Source organism: Asterias rubens, chromosome 12 (genome assembly GCF_902459465.1).
Source record: "Asterias rubens chromosome 12, eAstRub1.3, whole genome shotgun sequence".
NCBI lineage: Eukaryota > Metazoa > Echinodermata > Asteroidea > Forcipulatida > Asteriidae > Asterias > Asterias rubens.
Window position 1 is genome coordinate 658174 of NC_047073.1, and position 23842 is coordinate 682015.

At 37.8% G+C, this 23842-nt stretch overlaps 1 protein-coding gene across 2 annotated transcripts in view; it reads right to left on the bottom strand.

The window, feature by feature from the left end:
• Positions 1-13739: 13739 nt before the first annotated feature.
• Positions 13740-23842, bottom strand: part of LOC117297467 — a 43363-nt gene continuing 33260 nt past the window's right edge. The window contains exons 7-9 of one of the 2 annotated variants that reach the window (XM_033780520.1): positions 23208-23456; positions 18870-19093; positions 13740-17938 (exon numbers count right to left, since the gene is read on the bottom strand). In XM_033780520.1, coding sequence (XP_033636411.1) covers positions 17864-17938; positions 18870-19093; positions 23208-23456 — 548 coding nt within the window. In that variant the 3' untranslated portion in view covers positions 13740-17863. The remainder of the gene's footprint in view (positions 17939-18869; positions 19094-23207; positions 23457-23842) is intronic. The other variant, XM_033780521.1, reaches the window with a different exon arrangement.

A 23842-nucleotide genomic window follows, 5' to 3' on the forward strand; every position in this document is an offset into this window, starting at 1 on the left:
TGTGCTAAAGTCAATCCAACCTCATGTTGATGACAGACAGTATGGTAACCGTAAGGGTATGTCAACCACACATTGCCTAATTGATGTCTACCACCAATTGGTGTCAAAAGCTGAGAAACCTGGCAACATCAGTACTCTGTACTAACTGATTTCTCTAAAGCTTTCGATGTTATTGATCACAACATTGCTTTTTCCAGCCTTTTGAGCATGGGTGTGGCGCCCAATATTGTGCAGTGGGTGGTTGACTTCATTTCTGGTAGACAACAAAGAGTCAAATATAAACAAACCCTCTCAGATTGCATTACTTTAATGGGTGGTGTTCCACAGGGAACAATTTTAGCTCCAATTATTTTTCGTTGTATCATCAACATCGCCAGGAGGAAGTCAGGGACACGGACGTCCATGCATGGAAGTATGTTGATGACCTGACATTGAGTGAGAGTAGAAGTTACGGCAATCCAGGTACCATCCAAGATAGTTTGGACTCCTTGTATCAATGGACCATTGATACCAAACTGAAACTCAACCCATCAAAATGTCAGGTCATGCAGGTGTACTTTGGACGAAAACCCATCCCCGACGTGGATGTCCGTATCTCTGACCAGAAACTCGCCATCGTGGACAAGGTCAAACTACTAGGGGTAATCATTGAACAAAATCTAAAATGGGAGGGCCAAGTAGACTCGATGTATAGTAAGGCCAACAGAAAGCTGTTCATGCTAAGGAAGTTGAAGGATGCTGGACTAGACGCCGAAGAACTCCTCACAGTATACAAAGGCAATAATCGCCCAGTCCTTGAATATGCAGCCCCTGTTTGGAATGCTGGTCTTACCCAGAAGCAGGTGAACCACCTCGAGAAGATCCAGAAGCGTGTATGTCACTACATCCTCTCTAAGGACTACACAACATACCACGATGCTTTGTCTATTCTTCAATTGGACTCCCTCCAGTCTCGAAGAAACAAACTCTGCCATCAATTTGCAGAGAAGGCAAGCGCTTCTGTGAGATTTTCGAGGTGGTTCCCTGCTTCTGTAAACAACTCATCTATGCAACTCCGCCAACGAGCACGGTTTGGTATGTTTCACTGCAACACCAAAAGATTCCAAAACAGCCCCTTGCCCTACCTCACCAAGCTCCTGAACTCCTAAAACCATGTTAATATAATTGCTTAATTTTCTGGTCTTAAATGTATACAAATGTAGTGAACCTGTTTGTACATTTCTGGCAGGCCATTGCTTTTGTGTGTTTTTTTATCAAATGTTCACTATTTTAAAGCTTTTTAATAACTAACTTAATATTTTTTAATTATTGTAAATTATGCCGCAATTCAGCGGTATGCTGCTATGGCATTTTTAAATAAATAAACCAATAAACCAATAAATAAAATAAAAAAATAAAAAAAATAAAAACTTTTGAGTTGGTAGGCTGTAAAAACCAATGTTCTTTAGACAACAGATAAAAGAATGGCTCGAAGGGGCATGGCGCAAACTCACCAGTTTTCCAACTCCATGATGGTACATATAACTCAACTGCTGGCGTTAGTCATTGATTGCTTACACTAAACATACCTTAATTACTTGTTCTGGTAGGAGATATATTTTGTTTATACCATTATCATTACTTGTTCTGGTAGGAGATATATTTTGTTTATACCATTATCATTACTTGTTCTGGTAGGAGATATATTTTGTTTATACCATTATCAATATTGTTCTGGTAGGAGATATATTTTGTTTATATACCATTATCATTACTTGTTCTGGTAGGAGATATATTTTGTTTATACCATTATCAATATTGTTCTGGTAGGAGATATATTTTGTTTATATACCATTATCATTACTTGTTCTGGTAGAAGATATATTTTGTTTATACCATTATCAATACTTGTTCTGGTAGAAGATATATTTTGTTTATACATTATCATTACTTGTTCTGGTAGGAGATATATTTTGTTTATACCATTATCAATACTTGTTCTGGTAGAAGATATATTTTGTTTATACAATTATCATTACTTGTTCTGATAGGAGATATATTTTGTTTATACCATTATCATTACTTGTTCTGGTAGAAGATATATTTTGTTTATACCATTATCAATACTTGTTCTGGTAGAAGATACATTTTGTTTATACAATTATCATTACTTGTTCTGGTAGGAGATATATTTTGTTTATACCATTATCAGTACTTGTTCTGGTAGGAGATATATTTTGTTTATACCATTATCATTACTTGTTCTGGTAGGAGATATATTTTGTTTATACCATTATCAATACTTGTTCTGGTAGGAGATATGTTTTGTTTATACCATTATCATTACTTGTTCTGGTAGGAGATATATTTTGTTTATACCATTATCAATACTTGTTCTGGTAGGAGATATATTTTGTTTATACCATTAACAATACTTGTTCTGGTAGGAGATATATTTTGTTTATACCATTATCATTACTTATTCTGGTAGGTGTTATTTTGTTTATTCTCGTTTTGTGGGTTGTTCTTTGACAAGCTTCGCTTTTTCGGACGCGGCTCCACATTCATTTAATATTGACTGTACATTTCTTTTTTTATTGATTATCACGAAAATAAACCGTGCCAATGGTTTGAATTGAATTGAACTTACCCGACTCCGGATGGGTCTGTAGCCGTTGGAGTTTTCCAGTTGACATGGGTACCTGTTGACTGGGAGTCTGCTGCTGGTTTTTGACCACGGGGACAATATACGCTCGTTGGCGGTTCATTGTCCACAGGTATGGGCAGATCTGAATTATTCAAACGCATCATAAATAAACAATCAAAAATCAGATGTAATCCTTCCTATTGATTAAATTTACTCAGAATAATCTTGGGTGTGCCATTTTCGTAGTCAATGTCACTGTGTGTTATTTAGTGAAGTGCAACTTTTCGGTGACGCGGCGATGACACGGATGTAAACATATTGACCACCATTACGGCACAGTCGCCGCATGTGACGTGTGTGCAAGGGGTCAAAAAGGGAAAAGTCTCGTATGGCGCCACCACTTTTTCATGCAATATGAAATAATAATCTAATTTGGAAAAGTTTCCGTATGGCGCAACCACTTTTTCATTCAAATAACAATAATATAGTATCTAATTTACCTCAATGAGATATCCCTTTTTGTAAAAATAGTGAAAAACTGGTGGCGCCATACAACTAGTTTACCTCATGATCAATATGAGATATCCTCCCTTTTGTAAAAATTAGTGAAAAGTGGTGGTGCCATATGGAAAGTTATCCAAAGTGATCCCTAATCCCATACAATACAATTAAATATACAATACAATGGGTTTTTATAGAGTGCCATGTCATTTAGACCACAGCGCTTTAGAAAAACTATAGCAATGCAAATAATACAACAAATGAACAAAAAAGCAATAAACAGACACTAAGGAAAAAGATGTTTTTTAAGAGCTTTCTTGAAAATAGGCAGTGAAATTGAGGTGCGTATTATGATGGGAAGATGGTTCCACAGTCCTGGAGAGGCTAAGAAAAATTATTTATATGCAGCGGATTGAAGAGATTTGCTGCTTAATTATTTTCAGCAAGACAGGTTTTGTCTGATGCTGAGCGAAGCCCAGCCCTAGTTTGAATGTGAAAAGAAAAACAAGATGCAAGTTATGCTGGTGCAAGTCCATTAAGCATTTATACACATGCACCAATATGTTGAATTGAATGTGACCTTTCACCGGGAGCCAATGTAGCTCTTTGAGATAAGGAGTAGCATGATCATGTTTAGATGCACAAAATATGAGTTTGGCAGCCCAATTCTGAAGATGTTGAAGTCTATTTATTTGAGTTGTGTTTGCTCCAGTAAAAGTGCATTGCCATAGTCCAATCGGGAAAGAACAAGAGATCTTGTAACACTGCTACAAGTCAACATCTAGAAACCTTCTTATACGTGTAATGTTACGCAGGTGGTATGGCACAGACCTTGACAATGATGTTATTTGTGGAGACATAGACATTAAGATTGTCAAAGACAATGCCGAGGTTCCTTACAGTTTTAGTGGGTGTGAATCCTGCTGGTTTCTGCAGGCGATAGGATGTTCTCTGTAATTGGCCCTGAACTGTGGAACCAGCTTCCTAAGCAACTTAGGGAAGCCAGTAATGTTGATACCTTTAAGGCTGGCTTAAAGACAAATCTTTATATGCATGCTTTTTTAAACCACTAAGTACAAGTTCATATTTTTTATTCTCTGTAGCAATTCCAGCTTGTTAACTCAGGTTTATTCTCATTGTTTTTAATTATTGATTGTTGTGTACAAAGTCAGCATTTATTACATGTTTACTGTATTTTCTCTTGGAAACGTGCGGAAACAAGGGTGGGTTATCCCGTTGTTTTCTCCCAACTCCAATGACCGATTGAGCCTAAATTTTCACAGGTTTGTTATTTTATATGCAAGTTGTGATACACGGCCTTTGGACAATACTGTTTACCGAAAGTGTCCAATGGCTTTGACTGTATGGATTTTAATAATAATAGGTTTTCTTTTAATTGTTCTGCGCCCAGGAGCATGTTTACATGGATAGGCGCTATATCGTAGGAGGTCCTGTTTCTGAGGTGTCCCTAAAATAGTGGCAAATCTTTTACCTATCTGTGCGTGATGTAAACAGTCCCTAGATAAGAATTGTGTGGTTTTATTTGCCAAGCAAAGAGTCTCCTCTCCCTTGACCAAAACTTAGAAACACTTAAAGCCATTATACACTTTCAGTACATGAAATTTATCACTGATTATTTATAAATATGCTTTATTATAAAAATTAAGAAAGAAAAAAGAAGAAAAAAAAATCAGATTTGAAAAGCCAGTAATTATTCTCACTTTTTATTATTATTTTTTGTTTTGCAAGTTACCATGGTAATTTTTTAATTTAATAAAAAAATATTTTGAATAAAATGAAGACAACTGCTAGCTATAGAGTCATACACAGAGTCTCAAAGAACACTTATAGTCACTGCAGATGTTTTTTCCATGTATGGCTTCACCGGGAAACCATACTTTCTCGTTTGCCGTGAAAACAGGAAAAACTCAAAACAAATGGGGCCAGTTGAAGTCATCGAAGATCAGTGTGTGGTGTGAACATTTCAATGTCCATCAAGTTTTAATATATGTTTGCATACTTCATATTAACAAGTGAAGATATTAGGGCATCGGTTGACCTAAGGCATCATTATTTTTTCCCCAATTCAAAGAAAGAGGCATAATACTGTGAAAACTGGTAAGAGGAGGATATAATATAAATTTCCATTATTATTATTATTATTGGAAAAGTTTCCGTATGGCGCCACCATTTTTTCATTCGATATGATTATGAAATAATATATCGTAGCGTCATACGTTATCGACCCTCATATATATTTCGGTCCCCAACTTTGATTCCCGTTTACCGCGAGATTGTGCAAGCTGCACCGGTGACAAAAGCTATGCAGTTTACTCACAGTCTGTATTTTCATCAGGCTTAACCCTGCTGAGAAAAAAGTGTCTTGTCGTTGGTTATGCTCAAACATTTATAAATTGATTGATTTTTGGTACTAACCACTAGTGCATTATTATGCCAGCATTCAAATGAGTCAAAGAAACATCATCCAACCTCGAAAGTTCAAAACAAAATTACTATCTGCTAGATTGAGTTTCATTCTGCTTTAGTCACTAGATGGATCACGTGAGTGGGTTACTATTTGGGATTCTATGGTGTGCCAATATGGGGAAAATATTAAAATATTTTAAGTGAAAATGATTTACTGCATACTGTAAATGTAATAAATTCTGATAAGCATAATAAATATTAAGTCTACATTAAAGAGAAAATATCATAGATTGGTTTCTTATCTCCTGAAACCAAAAATTACTGGTCTGAAATGGGGGAAAACAGATTGTTATGAAGTGTGTGTGTTTCAAGGGGGGTGGGGTGTTTTACTTTCATGCCTTATGATATCTCTGGATTCTAATATAGTAGCCAAAATGCCTTAGGACAAAAATTTAATTAAATTTGTTAAGTAGTTATTGAATAATATTTTTGATTTATTTTGCACGCCATACTAGCTTCTGAATATTCAATAAAATACCAACCAATGAAAGGTGTGAAAACATATGACGTTGCTCCTATGTCGTGCATGCATTAAGCACTGTTAATGGCGGACTGTCTCTCGCAACGTAAAACCAAAACTTTAAAAATTTCAACACACCATGAAGTGTGTTATTGTTAAAAAATTTGATAGATGATTTGTAAAAAAAATATTTAGTTTTTGATTGTGAACAATTTTCCTGTTATCCTACTGAAAACACATGACACCAGGATAGTATCTATTTACCTCAATGAGATATCCCTTAATTTTTGTTAAAAATGAGTGAAAGTAAAGTGGTGGCGCTTTACGGAAAGTTACCCTTATTATTAATCCTAAACCTAAGTAAACTAGAAGTGTAGCACTTAAACAAACTAATTACTGTCATGACTGTTTGTAGCAAGCAAACTATTTGCTCATTGGCCGCCGACCGAATGGGCCGTGTGATGTGCGGCAGTCAGTGTCATCCGCCGAACTCAAACGATTTTGAAAATCGTCGCTTCAAAAAAAAGGCGAAGAATTTTGTATTCTTTCGTTTTCTCAGCACAGTTTTCATACACAAAAAAATCCACAATTTCTTTTAAAAGTATATACTTACCAGAACCAGGAAATGTTCATTTGCTTGTGTAACCATGGTCATGGACAGATGGAGGAATTAAAAGACACAAAGTCAAACTTGCTCTCGATATTATCGTCTGCTCACAGAGCTGAGATCTACAAAGTTAACCTCCTTCCTATAACTTGGCGTTGCAACCCACGTGTAACCCACATGTTATACATTACTTTTTTTTGTATGCTGGTCGATTAGGCGTGTTGATTGTGATCACGAGGTTGAAAGAGTTTATATAGACTTCGGCTACAGCTAGCTAGCTACGTCTAGATCAGCGCGTCTAACCAGTGTTGAAGAACAGGTAGACGCGCGCGATCTAGCCGTAGCTGTAGCCGAAGACGCCGTTTCGGACATGGCCTTACATGAACACGTTGCCTTTGATCGGTCGAGTTGGTCTTTGAAAAGCATTTGTAACCGTTTGTTATAGAATGCATATGATTAGAGAGATATTTTAAAAGTAGAATATAATGATCCACACAAGTATCTTTCGAAATTGCGTGGTTTTCCTTTTACCTCGTCGACAAACACGGTCGGCCATTTATGGGAGTCAACTTTTTGAATTCGGGTCATCTCGTACCCAAGTCAACTCGTACCCAGGTCAACTCGTACCCAGGTCAACTCGTACCCAGGTCAACTCGTACCCAGGTCAACTCGTACCCAAGTCAACTCGTACCCAAGTCAACTCGTACCCAAGTCAACTCGTACCCAAGAATGTTTTTCTAAGTTGTTTGGTTTCTCTGTCGGCAAAAATACCGATAAATAAATTTATATTGATAATATTATTTATAATCATACATTTATCTATTCATTTTTGCAATAATTTTGTTTTCTGTTTTTTTTTTTTTTTTTTTTTTTTCATGTTTCAGGTAACAAACAGGAGGAATACATACGCGAATAATGCAATAGGGCCGGCTTGGACAATACTGTTTACCGAAAGGGTCCAATGGCTTTAAAAAGTAATGAACCAATATTGTTTTAACTTGGTGAAGAATTTGCAATATCAACTAAAACATTTGTTTGATCTCAAAATTCGTTTGATGCAGAGTTTCCAATGGTCTGCCTTGGTGCGTCTTGACATCATAGCAAACGCCAACGGCACACGTTATACGGTGCGAGTTGACTTGGGTACGAGACTTGGGTACGAGACTTGGGTACGAGTTGACTTGGGTACGAGTTGACTTGGGAACAAGTTGACTCGGGTACGAGTTGACTTGGGTACGAGTTGACTTGGGTAAGAGTGGACCTGTTTCGAACTTTTTGACTCCCATAAAAGGCCAACCGTGTTAGTTTGCAAAGTAAAAAGAAAACCACGCAATTTCGAGGCAAATGTGTGTGGATCATTGTATTCTACTTTTAAAACATCTTTCTTACCATATGCATTTTGTAACGAACGGATGTAAACGCTTTTCACAACCTTTTGCACAGGTGCTCCTTTGTTTTAGCAGCGGCGCGGCGGCGCAGTACTGCTCAAAACATTAGGAACAAGGATGATCCTAACTGTTGAATGGGAAATGAGTGAATGTCACGTTAAGTAAGTTCCACCAATCAAATGAAAAGGATCTGTATGTCAGTTATATAAGTATAGGATAATGCCCGAGATGCGCGCCAATAAATAAAGTGTAGTGCGAGGAGGGTCCCAGATTTTACTGACGTCACCACTACTTCAATACTGATGATAATGATGTGGTTCTAATCAAAAATTCTTAAAGAAGTTTGAAGCCCCCGTCCCAAAAAGTGTTCGGCCTACCATGGAGGTCTCCATGGGCTACTCACCTTCTTTCTGACATTTACCTGTGAAATACAAAGACATCAATACATTATTATGATTATTGGACAGTTTTTGGCTCGGGATAATGTCACTTCTAATTTAGTTAAAGTTACCGAAAATAAATATTCGTACGTTTGCCAAAAGTGATAATATTATAAGTTTAGTACTGCGACTCTGAAAGATAATGCCAATAAAAAGTACAGTTGTATAGTAGGTCTCTATCATGTATATTGAGAGACATTTCACATCGATGTACTGCAGTTGGAAAAAGGTAGCACTTTTTATCCCCCAAAATTTGAACATAAGGAGCGTTTCCACGGTAACAATGCTTCTCAAATTGTGTATTCCTATAAGGGATTATTCTTCATGCTTGGATACTATTCGCTCCAGATTTTCGGCAATACCTAAAAAACGTGACCACCTCCTGAAATGAAATTGTATGGGTTAGGCCTGCCTATTTTTATGCATAATCCTTTGAAACATTCGAACAGTTCCAAACCAAAGGTAAACTTTGCCCTTAAAGCCTACTTAATTTCAAATGTTTACGACTCACCAATTGGAGGGAAACAGTAATTGAGTAAAGCTACGACAACGAAATATACCATCCAGCCCATCCTGGTTGGTCGCGTTCTCAAACAAGAGTGAGAAATGCCCGATAGAATGCATTGACTTATAATATAAATGTTGTCGGTTTTATACAGACCCTGGGATTCCAGGGAGCTATTTATGTGACACCGTGCCCCATTTGCTTCATCCGCCTGAAATGTTTCCTCTCTCCCTTGTTTATTTTGCGTATTCGGGTCGGTACCAGTCACCGAATTGTTTTGCTTCCTTCATTCTTTTCAAGCTTGCAAGACATTTTCCCCATGTTTTCCATTTTGCAAAAATTTGGAGAGAACTAAAATGAAAGTATAATTTGTACAATACATAATTATGGCTATGATATCTATGACCTATAATTGGCAATAGTCATAATTCACATTTGCTAAATCATATTCATGATTACCATTAAGTCACAGTTACGGCTTAATTCTATAGGTTATGAGCTACTGGTCCACATTATGAGCTATACGACCTCAGTATAGGCTATAAAAGTCCCAATTATGAACTTACATGTTGTCCCAATGCCCCTTTAGACCTTCCGAGTACAAATTCACCCAAGATCCAAAACAATTTGAAGCCACTGGTGTTTTTTGTGTGTTTTTTTAATAATTGAAAAACAAGCATCCCACTTGTCTGTTCACCTGGGTCAGCACAGTGGGTTAAATCCTACCTCCAATGTGTACATGTATAGACTAAATAATTTTAGGTTGTAGGCCTACCCTTACACCAATTAAGTGTGGCAAAAAAAACAACAGTTTTCAATAAAAGAATACTATAATTGGGTGGAATATAATATTAACCCATAAGCCATGGTCTTTCCACTGGAGCAACAAGTGAGGAGAGAACAGAGCCCGATTCCATGGCCTGCTTACCACAAAATGCTGCGCTTACTGCCTAAAGAACCATGTGCTTTACATGTGCTCAGGGCCCACTTTCACAGATTTACAAAATAACTTACAGGGTTTACAGAAGGTAGTGGTGAAATACTTCTCATGAATAATAATATTCCATGAAATGCTTTACTTTTTTAGAAAACGGTAAAACACATATCAATTCTCGTTAACGAGAATTACGGATTTATTTTAAACACATGTCATGACATAGTCTTGGTGCAAGACGTTTCTCGTTTACTTTTCACGCACACCGCGGCCAATTCACCGACAGCGCGCGCACCGACTCACCTGACTTATAGTCCACTCACCGCATAAGTCAGGTGAGCCGGTGCGCGCGCTGTCGGTGAATTGGCCGCGGTGTGCGTGAAAAGAAAACGAGAAACGTCTTGCACCAAGACTAGTCATGACACGGCGAAACGCGCGGATACAAGGGTGGGTTTTCCCGTTATTTTCTCCCGACTCCGATGACCGATTAAGCCCAAATTTTCACAGGTTTGTTATTCGATATAGAAGTTGTGATACACGAAGTGTGGGCCTTGGACAATACTGTTTACTGAAAGGGTCCAATGGCTTTAAAAAGTAATGAACCAATATTGTTTTAACTTGGTGAAGAATTTGCAATATCAACTAAAACATTTGTTTGATCTCAAAATTCGTTTGATTGATGCAGAGTTTCCAATGGTCTGCCTTGGTGCGTCTTGACATCATAGCAAACGCCAACGGCACACGTTATACGGTACGAGTTGACTTGGGTACGAGACTTGGGTACGAGACTTGGGTACGAGTTGACTTGGGTACGAGTTGACTCGGGTACGAGTTGACTCGGGTACGAGTTGACTCGGGTACGAGTTGACGAGTTGACTCGGGTACGAGTTGACTCGGGTACGAGTTGACTTGGGTACACAATTTTGGGTACGAGTTGACTTGGGTACGAGTTGACTTGAGTACGAGTTGACCTGTTACGAACTTTTTGACTCCCATAAAAGGCCAACCGTGTTAGTTTGCAAAGTAAAAAGAAAACCACGCAATTTCGAGGCAAATGTGTGTGGATCATTGTATTCTACTTTTAAATCTTTCTTACCATATGCATTTTGTAACGAACGGATGTAAACGCTTTTCAAAGACCAACTCGTCCAATCCAACTCGTACCCAATTTTGTCACAGGTTTTTACCTCTTTCAAATAATCAAGAGCCTACGACGTGGTTCGATTAAGAATATCGGAATGTTTGCTAAGAAAGAAAACACAACAGACAGCCATTCAGTTATAAAAACAATCAATAAGGCAATGGTTCAAAATCATATTAACTCCGTCGAAATCGGGGAGCCATCAGTTCGCGCGAGAGCAGTGATCTCGCGAGAGCACTATCTCGGCGCGTGGAGCCGATTTAACGACTTGTTCACAAGTCTACGTAGCGGCAACAATGCACAAATCGGATCACAACCTTTTGCACAGGTGCTCCTTTGTTTTAGCAGCGGCGCGGCGGCGCAGTACTGCTCAAAACATTGGGAACAAGGATGATCCTAACTGTTGAATGGGAAATGAGTGAATGTCACGTAAAGTAAGTTCCACCAATCAAATGAAAAGGATCTGTATGTCAGTTATATAAGTATAGGATAATGCCCGAGATGCGCGCCAATAAATAAAGTGTAGTGCGAGGAGGGTCCCAGATTTTACTGACGTCACCACTACTTCAATACTGATGATAATGATGTGGTTCTAATCAAAAATTCTTAAAGAAGTTTGAAGCCCCCATCCCAAAAAGTGTTCGGCCTACCATGGAGGTCTCCATGGGCTACTCACCTTGTGGGTTTTTGTTCGGACATGCACCTGTGAAATACAAAGACATCAATACATTATTATTATTATTGGACAGTTTTTGGTTCGGGATAATGTCACTTCTAATTTAGTTAAAGTTACCGAAAATAATATTCGTACGTTTGCCAAAAGTGATAATATTATAAGTTTAGTACTGCGACTCTGAAAGATAATGCCAATAAAAAGTACAGTTGTATAGTAGGTCTCTATCATGTATATTGAGAGACATTTCACATCGATGTACTGCAGTTGGAAAAAGGTAGCACTTTTTTTCCCCAAAAATTTGAACATAAGGAGCGTTTCCACGGTAATAATGCTTCTCAAATTGTGTATTCATAAGGGATTATTCTTCATGCTTGGATACTATTCGCTCCAGTTTTTCGGCAATACCTAAAAAAACGTGACCACCTCCTGAAATGAAATTGTATGGGTTAGGCCTGCCTATTTTTATGCATAATCCTTTGAAACATTCGAACAGTTCCAAACCAAAGGTAAACTTTGCCCTTAAAGCCTACTTAATTTCAAATGTTTACGACTCACCAACTGGAGGGAAACAGTTGAGTAAAGCTACGACAACGAAATATACCATCCAGCCCATCCTGGTTGGTCGCGTTCTCAAACAAGAGTGAGAAATGCCCGATAGAATGCATTGACTTATAACATAAATGTTGTCGGTTTTATATAGACCCTGGGATTCCAGGGAGCTATTATGTGACACCATGCCCCATTTGCTTCATCCGCCTGAAATGTTTCCTCTCTTCCTTCTTCCGTATTCGGGTCGGTACCAGTCACCGAATTGTTTTGCTTCCTTCATGGGTCATTCCATGTCAGACCAACGCACTTGTTTACCTCTTGAGGATTTCTCAGAAAGTTACTATGCATTAATTTGTTGTTCAAGATTCATCACAGGGGGTTACAGTAAGACTGCATAAGTTTGTGATCTACTGAAGAAAGGCAGACAGCTTCTCCATCTCAACCTTGATGTAATCTCTAACTGGGATCACTAATAATCACAGTGGTGCACCCGAAAGGGGGGGGGGGTGGGGGACGATGGGTCTGGGGGATTGATCCCAGCCCCTCCAAGGTATTCAATTTGTTTGTTTGAGTTGTTTTGATTTGTTGTTTTACAATCTTCGAAAGACATTTTTGGGGAAAATATGGCCCACCCCCCAAAAATAATAAATCCTGGGTGTGTCACTGCTGATAGTTTAAATTCTGATTCTGGTTAAACCACATCAGCCCTCAACAAGAAACAAATCGCAAACCATGAACACTTTAAGTAACTTTAGAAACAGAAGAGTGAGGTTTGTTGGTGGATTTATTATGTAAAGTATATAAATTGACTAGTTTGTGACCTAACAACTGTACAAAAATGGTAATAGAATTGTAAATTTTGAAGAGCCCAGTTGTTTCTTGGTTGATTGTGATAGAGGAAAACATGTTCTATCAAGTGATTTTTATTTTGTTGATTTTTGGAATGATGCATTGTTTCACAAATTGGGTCAAAGGTCGCGATAACATATTAAAGATCACGGTACTTGTACAAAATAGTCATAAAGTTGTAAATTTTGAAGAGCCCAACTGTTTCTTAGTGGATTCTGATAGAGGAAGACATGCTCTATCAAGAGATTTTTATTTCATTGATTTTTGGAATGATACATTATTTCAAAAACTGGGTCAAAGGTCACGATAACATATTAAAGATAACAGTGACCTACATTTCAGAAAATTTATTTTTGACAAAAGAACTGATTTGAGCATGCAATTCTCATCATTTTGATACCAAATTTGCATATATGTGATGAGAATTGACATGGTTATGACATATTTTTACCAAAAAGGTGGTATTTTACCCTAAAAATGTCAGATTTTAGTGGTTTCTGCCCTGACCACATGGTAAGTCCGATCGGGCTAAAAATGGCTGTGCATTCATTGCTCATAAGGACCTACAATCACAGCAATTTTTATCAAAATCGGAAGACATGAGGTAAAAAAGTACGTTGGTCTGACATGGAATGACCCTCATTCTTTTCAAGCTTGCAAGACATTTTCCCCTTGTTTTCCATTTTGCAAAAATTTGGAGAGAACTAAAATGAAAGTATAACTTGTACAATACATAATTATGGCTATGATATCTCATATGACCTATAATTGGCAATAGTCATAATTCACATTTGCTAAATCATATTCATGATTACCATTAAGTCACAGTTATGGCTTAATTCTATAGGTTATGAGCTACTGGTCCACATTATGAGCTATACGACCTCAGTATAGGCTATACAAGTCCCAATTATGAACTTACATGTTGTCCCAATGCCCCTTTAGACCTTCCGAGTACAAATTCACCCAAGATCCAAAACAATTTGAAGCCACTGGTGTTTTTCTGTGTGTTTTTTTAATAATTGAAAAACAAGCATCCCACTTGTCTGTTCACCTGGGTCAGCACAGTGGGTTAAATCCTACCTCCAATGTGTACATGTATAGACTAAATAATTTTAGGTTGTAGGCCTACCCTTACACCAATTAAGTGTGGCAAAAAAAAAACAGTTTTCAATAAAAGAATACTATAATTGGGTGGAATATAATATTAACCCATAAGCCATGGTCTTTCCACTGGAGCAACAAGTGAGGAGAGAACAGAGCCCGATTCCATGGCCTGCTTACCACAAAATGCTGCGCTTACTGCCTAAAGAACCATGTGCTTTACATGTGCTTTTCTGCGAAATTGAGCTCAGGGCCCACTTTCACAAAGCTGTTAAGCAGATACTATTGCTTGGCAAATCTCTTTGCCTAAAGATTTGTTTTCGTTTGGCACCAGTTGCATCAATGTAAATTCTATGGAATTTTGGCTGGTATAATTTATAACCTGTTTGAACTAAGCAAAATTTGTCTGTGTTTGCTTAATGAAGTTGGACCTAGTTCACATGGTACACTGTATTTCGTTGCTGATTTGTATTAGATGGAAAATACTAAACAAGTATCTGACTTCTTTGCTCATGTGGACCTGCCCTTCCTGTTAGTCTTGTACCCAAACTGTATATATACAGGGGTGACAGTCATTGCTGATAAAAAAACATCTGCAACAAGGATCCAAATTGAGATATGAAATATGTTGAAATGATGACATTTCCACATTTTGGTATACCCATGTGAATTATAAAATTATAATTCACAGAGCTTTAAGAACAGTTTACTATGCACAGGAGAAGTAGATCAAAGAACAGGATTTCTTTATGTGGGAAAAATATAGGCTGATCTTCTACACCAGGCAGACATAAAAAGTCTAAAATCAGATAAAATTTCATCCCTGTAAAATTCAACTCAAACATGAATCACATTCTGGTAATAAATAGGCACAAGGTGATGCATACAATCTGCATATTATTATTATTATGATGATTAAAATATGGATGTTCAGAATAAGTACTTGTCATAGTATGGGTGTTTGCATGGTGAATTAACAATACAGATACATGTACAGGAAGGAAATAATAGAAAAAAATGTTGCATTGGGGAAAAGAATATCATTTGATTTCACCTACACACCAATGTGTGTTAAGCACTTGTTAATATGAAAAATATAATCTGCTTTATCATCATCAGTGTACAATAGTGGACAGCCTTGAATAAAAACTGTTAAGTTTCACAATCATCATCAAATGCTGAATACATTCATACACAAGTCAAAACACTCTACAATGTCAAAGACTTAGCTTCAAAAGTATCAAATCTAGGTCTTAATGTCGCTGCTTCTTTTAGAAAATTGTTCCAGGCTCCACTTAAGTACAAACCATTTGGTGCTTTTTTGTCATTAAATGAGGAAATAACCATTAAGCAAAATGATATAATGATCTAGTTTTAAACACACACACACACAAGATTAAACTACACACCCCAATACATAAGTAGACAATATTTGCAATGTTATTGCTAACTATTGTAAAATACTTAAATCAAATTTATAATGCTATTTTGTTAGGTACTCTTTCATCGTATACATGTACCGGTAGTACACATAAACCACAACATTTAATAATAACAGTTTACATAATTAACACACCATACAATTGTAGACAACTTTGGTTAATTTTCAAATACTCATCTCGAAAAAATATATGAAATATATTTAACGTGACACAGTTTAATAATCTGCAAATCTATATAATTTGGTTTTTACCGAATATATAAAGCAATGTACACTAAGTGCTTTTCCGAGTTCTGTGAAATGAATACACAGGCAAATCACTCCGGTGGGATTCGAACCCACACCTTAACATTGCTGAAACAGGTGTCTTACCACTAGACTAATGGGGTGGCTAGAGGCAGGTTGAATCCTCATCTGCAGATAAATCTTCAAATCATGATCTTAAAGCACTATCACTGAACCTCAGACTAGTAGACTCTCTCCCAGCTTTAAACCTAACTTGAAAACTTGTTTATTCAGTCCTGGCTGGCTTTAAGTAACATGCGCATGGAGTGTTTTTTCTGACAGCAAGATGGCGCACAACAGTTATTGTAATTATTATGAAAACAACTGAGCTGAAACTTGAGAAAAAATTTAGCGACTGAAGTAATTTGAATATCTGGAAGCACAGCAAAGATGGCACATGAGTATGATAAGAAATGATTTTAAAATGATGACTACCAAGCCTCTGTTTCTCTAGTCTTTGCTTAGCATGTAAGCAGTTACAATAGTTAGTAAACTCTTTACAAATGTACGTCTGAATTCATACCTCAAATGGTCACGTCTAATTTTCAGAGAAATTATTTATACTGGATCAACATGAATATATTTCAAGCCATAGTAAAGCTGTAAAAACAAACATACATTCAGACTCATTCCTGCTCACTGAAAAACAGTTCCAGACAGTTGGCCCAGGACCAATTTTCTGCTTAGCAAACTGGGCAGGAAACTAGTCAAAGACAGTACATGTGACATTGTATTTTAGCTGGTAAACTTAATCTGGTAAGCCATTTTTGTTTGTGCTTAGTTTCTTTCTGTGCTTATTGGGCAAATGAAATTGTGCCTCTTTCAAAAACATCTGAAGATGCAAGGAGATCAGCGAACAATCCTAAAATAAGGAAAGACAAATTTTGACAAATCTAAAGCCTGAATCAGTCAGCTACATTATTAGTTAACAGTGAAGTACAAACTTAAGCATATTACGCAAACAATTTTATAAATATAAACAATTCTCCTAGGCATTTTAGAAAAGACAAATATATACAAATATAAGCTTGCATACATTCTTGATGTACTAGTGCAGTTAACTGTCAAGGCAGATTGGCTGCATTTTATGCGTCATTCTATACAATATAATTAATGTTTCAAGAGCACACGTTCGTCATGACATTTAAAAAAATTAATCTTTTTACCATATCGCAACTCCGAGGCCCTTTTTCCTCTTGCATGTGTCGAGAACAATTTTTTTTGTCAGCGACCCCAAAGTTGCCCATACAAGTACTTCACCATTGCCAAACAGTGCTTAGTGCTTTTTATATTAATGCTTAATGAACACAAGATAGCTATACAGAGCTTTTGCAGATACAATAATAGTACATAAATGTTACATTTTTCAATGAGTTTAACTCATTGTAAACGGGTTAACGTTAATACAAAATTGATATTTTTTTCTCATTTAGTGCTGTCTTTGGGTTTTTTCATACATGAAGCACAAAAACAGCCTGACTATTTTCGTCCACATGGCTGAAAGTTGGCTTCCAAAATAAACAACTCTGTTGTGGTTCTTACCCAAGAGTCTAATGTAGACACCAGGGCTTTATTTCTTAATTGACTGTGATTGACTATGAATGAAACGCACTCGGCCGTGTGCTTAGGTCAAACACCAAAAGGGACTTGGCTTCTAATCACAAAGTCAATTGAAATACTTGATTTGGAACCATCAACGTTCCTCAGACAGAAACTCCATAGAGAAACTCAATGAATACCTGTTTAAAATCTCAACCAAACACTGTTAACTTAAGCGGCACCGCACACATGATATTAGTATTAAGTCGTTCTATTATTTTACAGGGAAGGGAGTTGCAAAGGACGTCTTCAGGGCATGGTTTGGGTGTGGCTACTTGAACATCTGCTCCCACTGCTGGGCTAAGACGAGACTTCTTCTCTGTGGGCGATACTTTGCAGGTGTTACCTAAGTTCAAAATAAAAAGAGGGCGGAAATTATCAAAAAGAAAATGGAGAAATAACTTTGTTAAAACAAGTACCAGACGCAAACCATTTGCAACCCCCACCACCCTGCTATATTTTAGCAGCAGGTACCGCAAAGATTCAATAGATGTTTTAAATTTAAATCAGGGTAAACAATTTGGTTTTACCTTTACACCAATGTATGTAAAGCACTCATACTTTCCCCGAGTTCTGTGGAAGTGTTGTGGCCGAGCGGTTATGAGCACCGAATTCAAACTCTGGAGTATCTAATCAACAGAGTGTGGGTTCGAATCCCCAGCCGTGACACTTGTGTCCTTAAGCAAGACACTTAACCTTTGCTTCGTCCTTTGGATGGGGCATAAAGCCATTGGTCCCATGTGTTGTGTAACGCATGAACCCAGTGCACTTATCGAAAAGAGGAGGGGTTCTCCCCAGTGTTGCTTGCTGTGGCTGCTGTATGCGCCGTAGCACCTTGTAAACCCTTACAAGGTGCTACTAAATTGGGTCTCAGAATTCATTACTGCAATAACCTATCTTTCTGAAAGTTTGTATATACTCAGAGCCTTAAGTACCTTGTTTGGTAGATACGTGCGCTATACGATAAGACTTTGATATTATTAATATTATTCTGTAAACAAAATCAAGGCGTTTGACTTCAAAGCCGCGACCTTTGCCGTTCTATAGAAGATGTCTTACCAACTAGACCACCAAGACTGCCTGGTAGCTAGAGGCATTTCGAATCCAATTTATTAGCAGCAGGTACCGCAATGATTTAATATATGTTTTAAATCTGCTTCGGGATAAAGATAAATTATATTTGGTTTTAACCCACACACCTCTGTGTGTGAGGACTGTGGACTACTGTTCAAACTACTGTTTACATTCAAACAGGTATAAAAATCCTGTGACCATACCTCTTTCTTTGCTGTTTCTTGATCTTTGGCAATTTCTACTTGTTCCCCTGCGTCTGTCACCCCTTCCGTCTCTGTGTTTGTCAATGCCTCTGCTGCACTAGAAGAAACGAGCCCTTTCTCTCGTCTAAACTCTTGTTCCTTCTCCTGTTGTCGACGGATTTCCCGCTCTATGAGGGACTCCGATTGAGGGCCTCTGATCTTCTTTACGGGACTTAGAGTTGCTTCTGTAATTGGCAGAAAAGCAATGATTATTATTTTTATTGTGGTTAAACATTTATAAAGCGCCTCTCCAAAGGATTGAAGCACTTTACAATATTTTTTTTATCAGTGCACAAACAAAACCCGCACAATAGCAAAGATGAAGATATACAAATAAGACTACTAAAAACAACAAAAGTTCTATACAAATCATTAAAGAGAGCAAATGAGCAAAGATAAATAAGTTACTTATAACTGATTCTCAATACTGGAAACACGGAGGCAATCGCCTTCCTTACCTCCGTGAAATATCAGGCCTATCTCAGGCAACATACTAACGGTAAAAATGTATAAATGGCGAATAATTGTTGAAGACAAAATGCATTTTTATGCTCATTTACTTGTAGTGAAACATGTGTTACTGGGACTGTTATTTGACAACTCAGAACCCGGCCACGATGGTGCTAAATAAATCAAACCAAAGGAAAGACCTCCCATATACATGTAGATGTTGTAAATATTTCTCTTTAAGCATCATAACAAAAAGCACATTTTGTAAAGTAAAAGTACTGAAGCAAATTGCAGCAAATGAGTCCAAAGCACGATCTAAAAAGTAAACCAAAGCTTGGGCTAATTCTACAGACACGTCCTGTACAATCATGAGCAGTAGTCTTGGTGCAAGTCGTTGTTATTCACTTTCACTCAACTATCGCAACCCCCTGCTCCACTTCTTCTTGCAGCACACATTACTATTGACAATAGCGTGCCCTGTTGAAAAAATTCCAGAACACCCCACCTCTCTTGCGGGATCGCGGCTTACAGAAATACCCTCTATCAGCGGAATATTCAGGATGTGTGTAACATTGAGACTATGCGGGCTAACGGTATTACCATAGAGGTTGACCAACTCAACAAGAACAGCTTGCACCAAGACTACATGAGCAGTTTAAACACCCCATAATGACACAAACATTAAATGTTTCTTACAGAAACCTCTCTGTCTGTTCTACCAGATGATGGACTGGTAAAGGCCATGTCACAAAGGAAACTTGCCACTACAGGACCACTTTGGCAGCACTGGCGTTATCTTTCAAATTATGTCTTCCCAAGAAATTAATGCAAAATAGTTAATGGCTTGACTTTTCGACCCTAGCAGAGTCTTTCTCGAAGGCTAATAAAGGCTTGTAGATCAAGTTGCTTTTTAGCCTTCAAGAAAGAATCTGCTAGGGTCGAATCTTCAGGCCATTAATTTGTTTTTTTGCATTTATACCATCGGTCCATTTTGGTTGGTAAGTTATTTGCAACAGCTAATTCTAATTTCTCAAGAAAATAATGAGAACATTCAAATGTGAATGGATTAGACTCTTCTTTGAGATTGCCTGGAATTGGTTGCCTGTAAATTGCCTTGTGTGACATGGCCCTTACACTACATCATGCACTACCATATCACATAACAGTGCTTTAACTAGATGCTACCTAATACACAACTTGATCTACAAACATAAATTGAAACATGAAAAACAAGTTTCATAAGACAAGTGTCTGGGTTCATGTTACAGGATGCACCAAAAGCTGAGTTGTGCAAAATCATGCAATGTGCTAAAACAATTATGGAAGCTGTCCAAATACACCCCAGACGGAAAGCATTAAAGGTAGTGCCATGGATTGGTTGAAGTCAACATCATGCTGATTTAAAGAAAAAAATTATAAACGTAGGATTCAAACTGTCTCTAGCCACCAGGCCATCTTGATGGTCTAGTTGGTAGACACTGCTCTAGATCTGTACATGTTGTGGGGTAGAATCCCACCCGAATAATATGCCTGTGATTTTTTTCACAGAACTCGGGTAAGTACTGAGTATACAGTGCAAACAGACATTGGTAAAAACCAATAAGGAACATTCTTTATCACTGATGCAAATTTAACATCTATTAAATTATAAAGAAAATAGTAAAAAAAACTGTCATGGTATTTTCACAAGAACATTGAATCCATCCATGTTTGGCAAGGTGACAGCGGGTACCAACCGCATCTCTGGCCACAGCATTCGTGAACAAACACCAACCCTCAGAAGTCTGAGAAACAAGTCATGTATGAAACGTTTCTCAGAATCAAACTTTTTGAGGTGAAAAAATTATCAAAGTCATTCTAATTTAAAGCGAATCCTTTAAACAAAAACAGTTCATAACAATACCATCAATAGCTGCTGTGCGTTGCACCAAGTTCTTATATACACTTATTTTGAAGTATTCACCAATCTATGACCTTACCTTTAATGTATGCACTAACTTAAAATGAGAATTGTAGGACAGATGCTAAAAAGCACTGGACACATTTGGTGATCTTTAAATACCAGCATATAAAACTGTGAAAATTTGTACTCAATTGGTCACTAAGTTGCTTCAGGAGAATAATGAACGAAAAAACACCCTTGTTGCACAAATTGGTGTGCTTTCAGATGCTTAATAAAAGGCTTCAGGCCTGAAGTTTTTTATTATTTGTGTGAGAAATTACCTTTTTCTCAGGGAGAGCCATTTCTCACAATGTTTTATACTATCACCAGCTCTTCATTGCTCGTTACCACATCACGTTTTATGCTAACATTATTTTGAGTAATTACCCAATAGTATCCAGTGCCTTTAAGGAGAAACAGTTGATAGAACCCAGAGACATTCAATGCTATTAAAGATGGCAGGTGAGCCCAAATTTAGTCAAGAAATGTTCCATGCTTCCAAGGGTAAAATACAGCATTATGGACTTGTGATCCATTCACACAAGACAGTGATTTGTCTGCAGGCCCCTTTCATAGGGGAATCTTTAACCCAAAGATTCTGTCCCCCATTTGGGAAATTAAAATGGTCTGAAGGAGGAGGATTCTAAAGATGGCATTATCAGAAGAAGTTTGTACACAGTTTGCGGTATGGGGACATAATCCCCTGCCACACCCCCTCTCCCCATCCCATTCCATTTATACCCCAAGTCCACATCGGCCCCTTTGGACCAATTTCCAAACATTCTGGTTCGAGACCATTAATTGCAAACCCTGGTACTAAACTTCCGGGAAATAGCTATTCCCGCTTAGGAGTAGTGTAAAGCCAGATAACCATGTGTTAACATACTCCAAAAGAACACAGTTGGTTTTGGGGAATTCCCCAAAAAATTCCAGTTTTGTTTTGTGTGTTTTGGTCCCTGGGAATTGGCTGATGGTTTATTGGAGAGAGTGTGCATACATGTACACACACCACAGGAAGAAACTTGGGCGGTATTGAATCAACAACCAAATAACCATTTACATGAAGGTGTTTTTTTTTTTGTGCGAAACGTTCCGAACCATTATTATCAAACCATGAATAATTTTAATACCAGAATATGTAGGCGTGTTTGCTTCCTCAGTAGAAGGGCGGGGGCACACCTTGGTAAAAGGCACCTTATGAGGAACTAGTTTGTATTGGAACATTTCAAGGGCACCAAGGCAATGAATGACCAGGGGCATTGAGGCAATTGCCTTCACTGTGAAGGACCAGGCCTGAGTATGTACCACACTGTTGATACAACTATAAGAGGCTCTATGTCAACCTCATTCCCATGTTGTACAAGCAAGCCTTGCTCACCCATAACCACTGGTTAATTTATGTGCTGATACAATGAAATGATATGGTTCTTAACCACTGGTTCTTTTCAGAAGAGCAGCAACAGTACTCCAAAAAAAGATATTCACATGGTGTTACCGCAAACCTCTTCCGTTAACAATGAATACAAAGATTGGGTTGAGTTGGGAATGGATGGGGTTGGGGTTGAAAGAAGGTCAGGGCGGTGAGGGAGAGGAATTTTTAACTAGATGGAGCGATCAATGTGATGTCCTTGTAGTGCTAAATGGATGTAGATCATGTACGATGTTGTCTGAACCTCGTTGGTGTTGAGATTTGGAGGTGGTCTTGATTAAAACCCAGGTTGGCTGAGAAATGGCACATGTATGCAAAAAATGAACGAAAGCTTTAATTTACCTTCTGGCAGCATATTCTAAACTGATCATGTACCATTCATGCATAGCGCTTTCAAGCAGTCAAAATGAATGCATTTGACCATGGCAGTGACATGCAATGCTCATACTTGCTGAATGCAGAAAGCATCACATCTGACCTTCATCTGTTGTGCCTTTATCCTCACTTTCAGACAGGGATTTTATGACCCCCTCACCCTTTAGGGCAAGTTCACGCTCCCGCTCTGCCCGGAGTTCCTTTTCAATGAAAAAGTTGTTCGTTGGTCTGAAGAGAGTGCCCCAACCTGAGGTCTTAGGGCCTATTTTGGAGGGGCCATTGTTTGATTTAGTGGGTTTGGTGGATCGCACTTCGGTGGTGTTGAGTTTAAGGGCGGGTTTTAGGAAGAGACCTGTTTAAAAAAGCAGTTAGCAAAATTGAAAACGCAATCTTTACACTCATTTTATTAGCAATTTGTTTGCAATGCCTGCCACTCATTTTTAGCCAGCCGGCTAGCTTGGTAGTTTAGTGGGAAAGGCATACGCTCTAGCAATACAATCCCACCTATGTTTATTGACACAGAAAAGGCAAATTACATTAAGTTTTTATAAATTTTGCATCTTTTAAATAGAAAACAGTTGGGAAAATTTGGAGTTTACTTTGGAGAAAATACTTGTATTAGGAGAGGAAGGGCGGGCGGACCTGAAAACACTTGTAAAGAGAATTGTGAAATAAGGATTATCATGAACACACTGTAACTAAGCATTCCTGACAAACACTGGGGAAAAGGTATGTCCA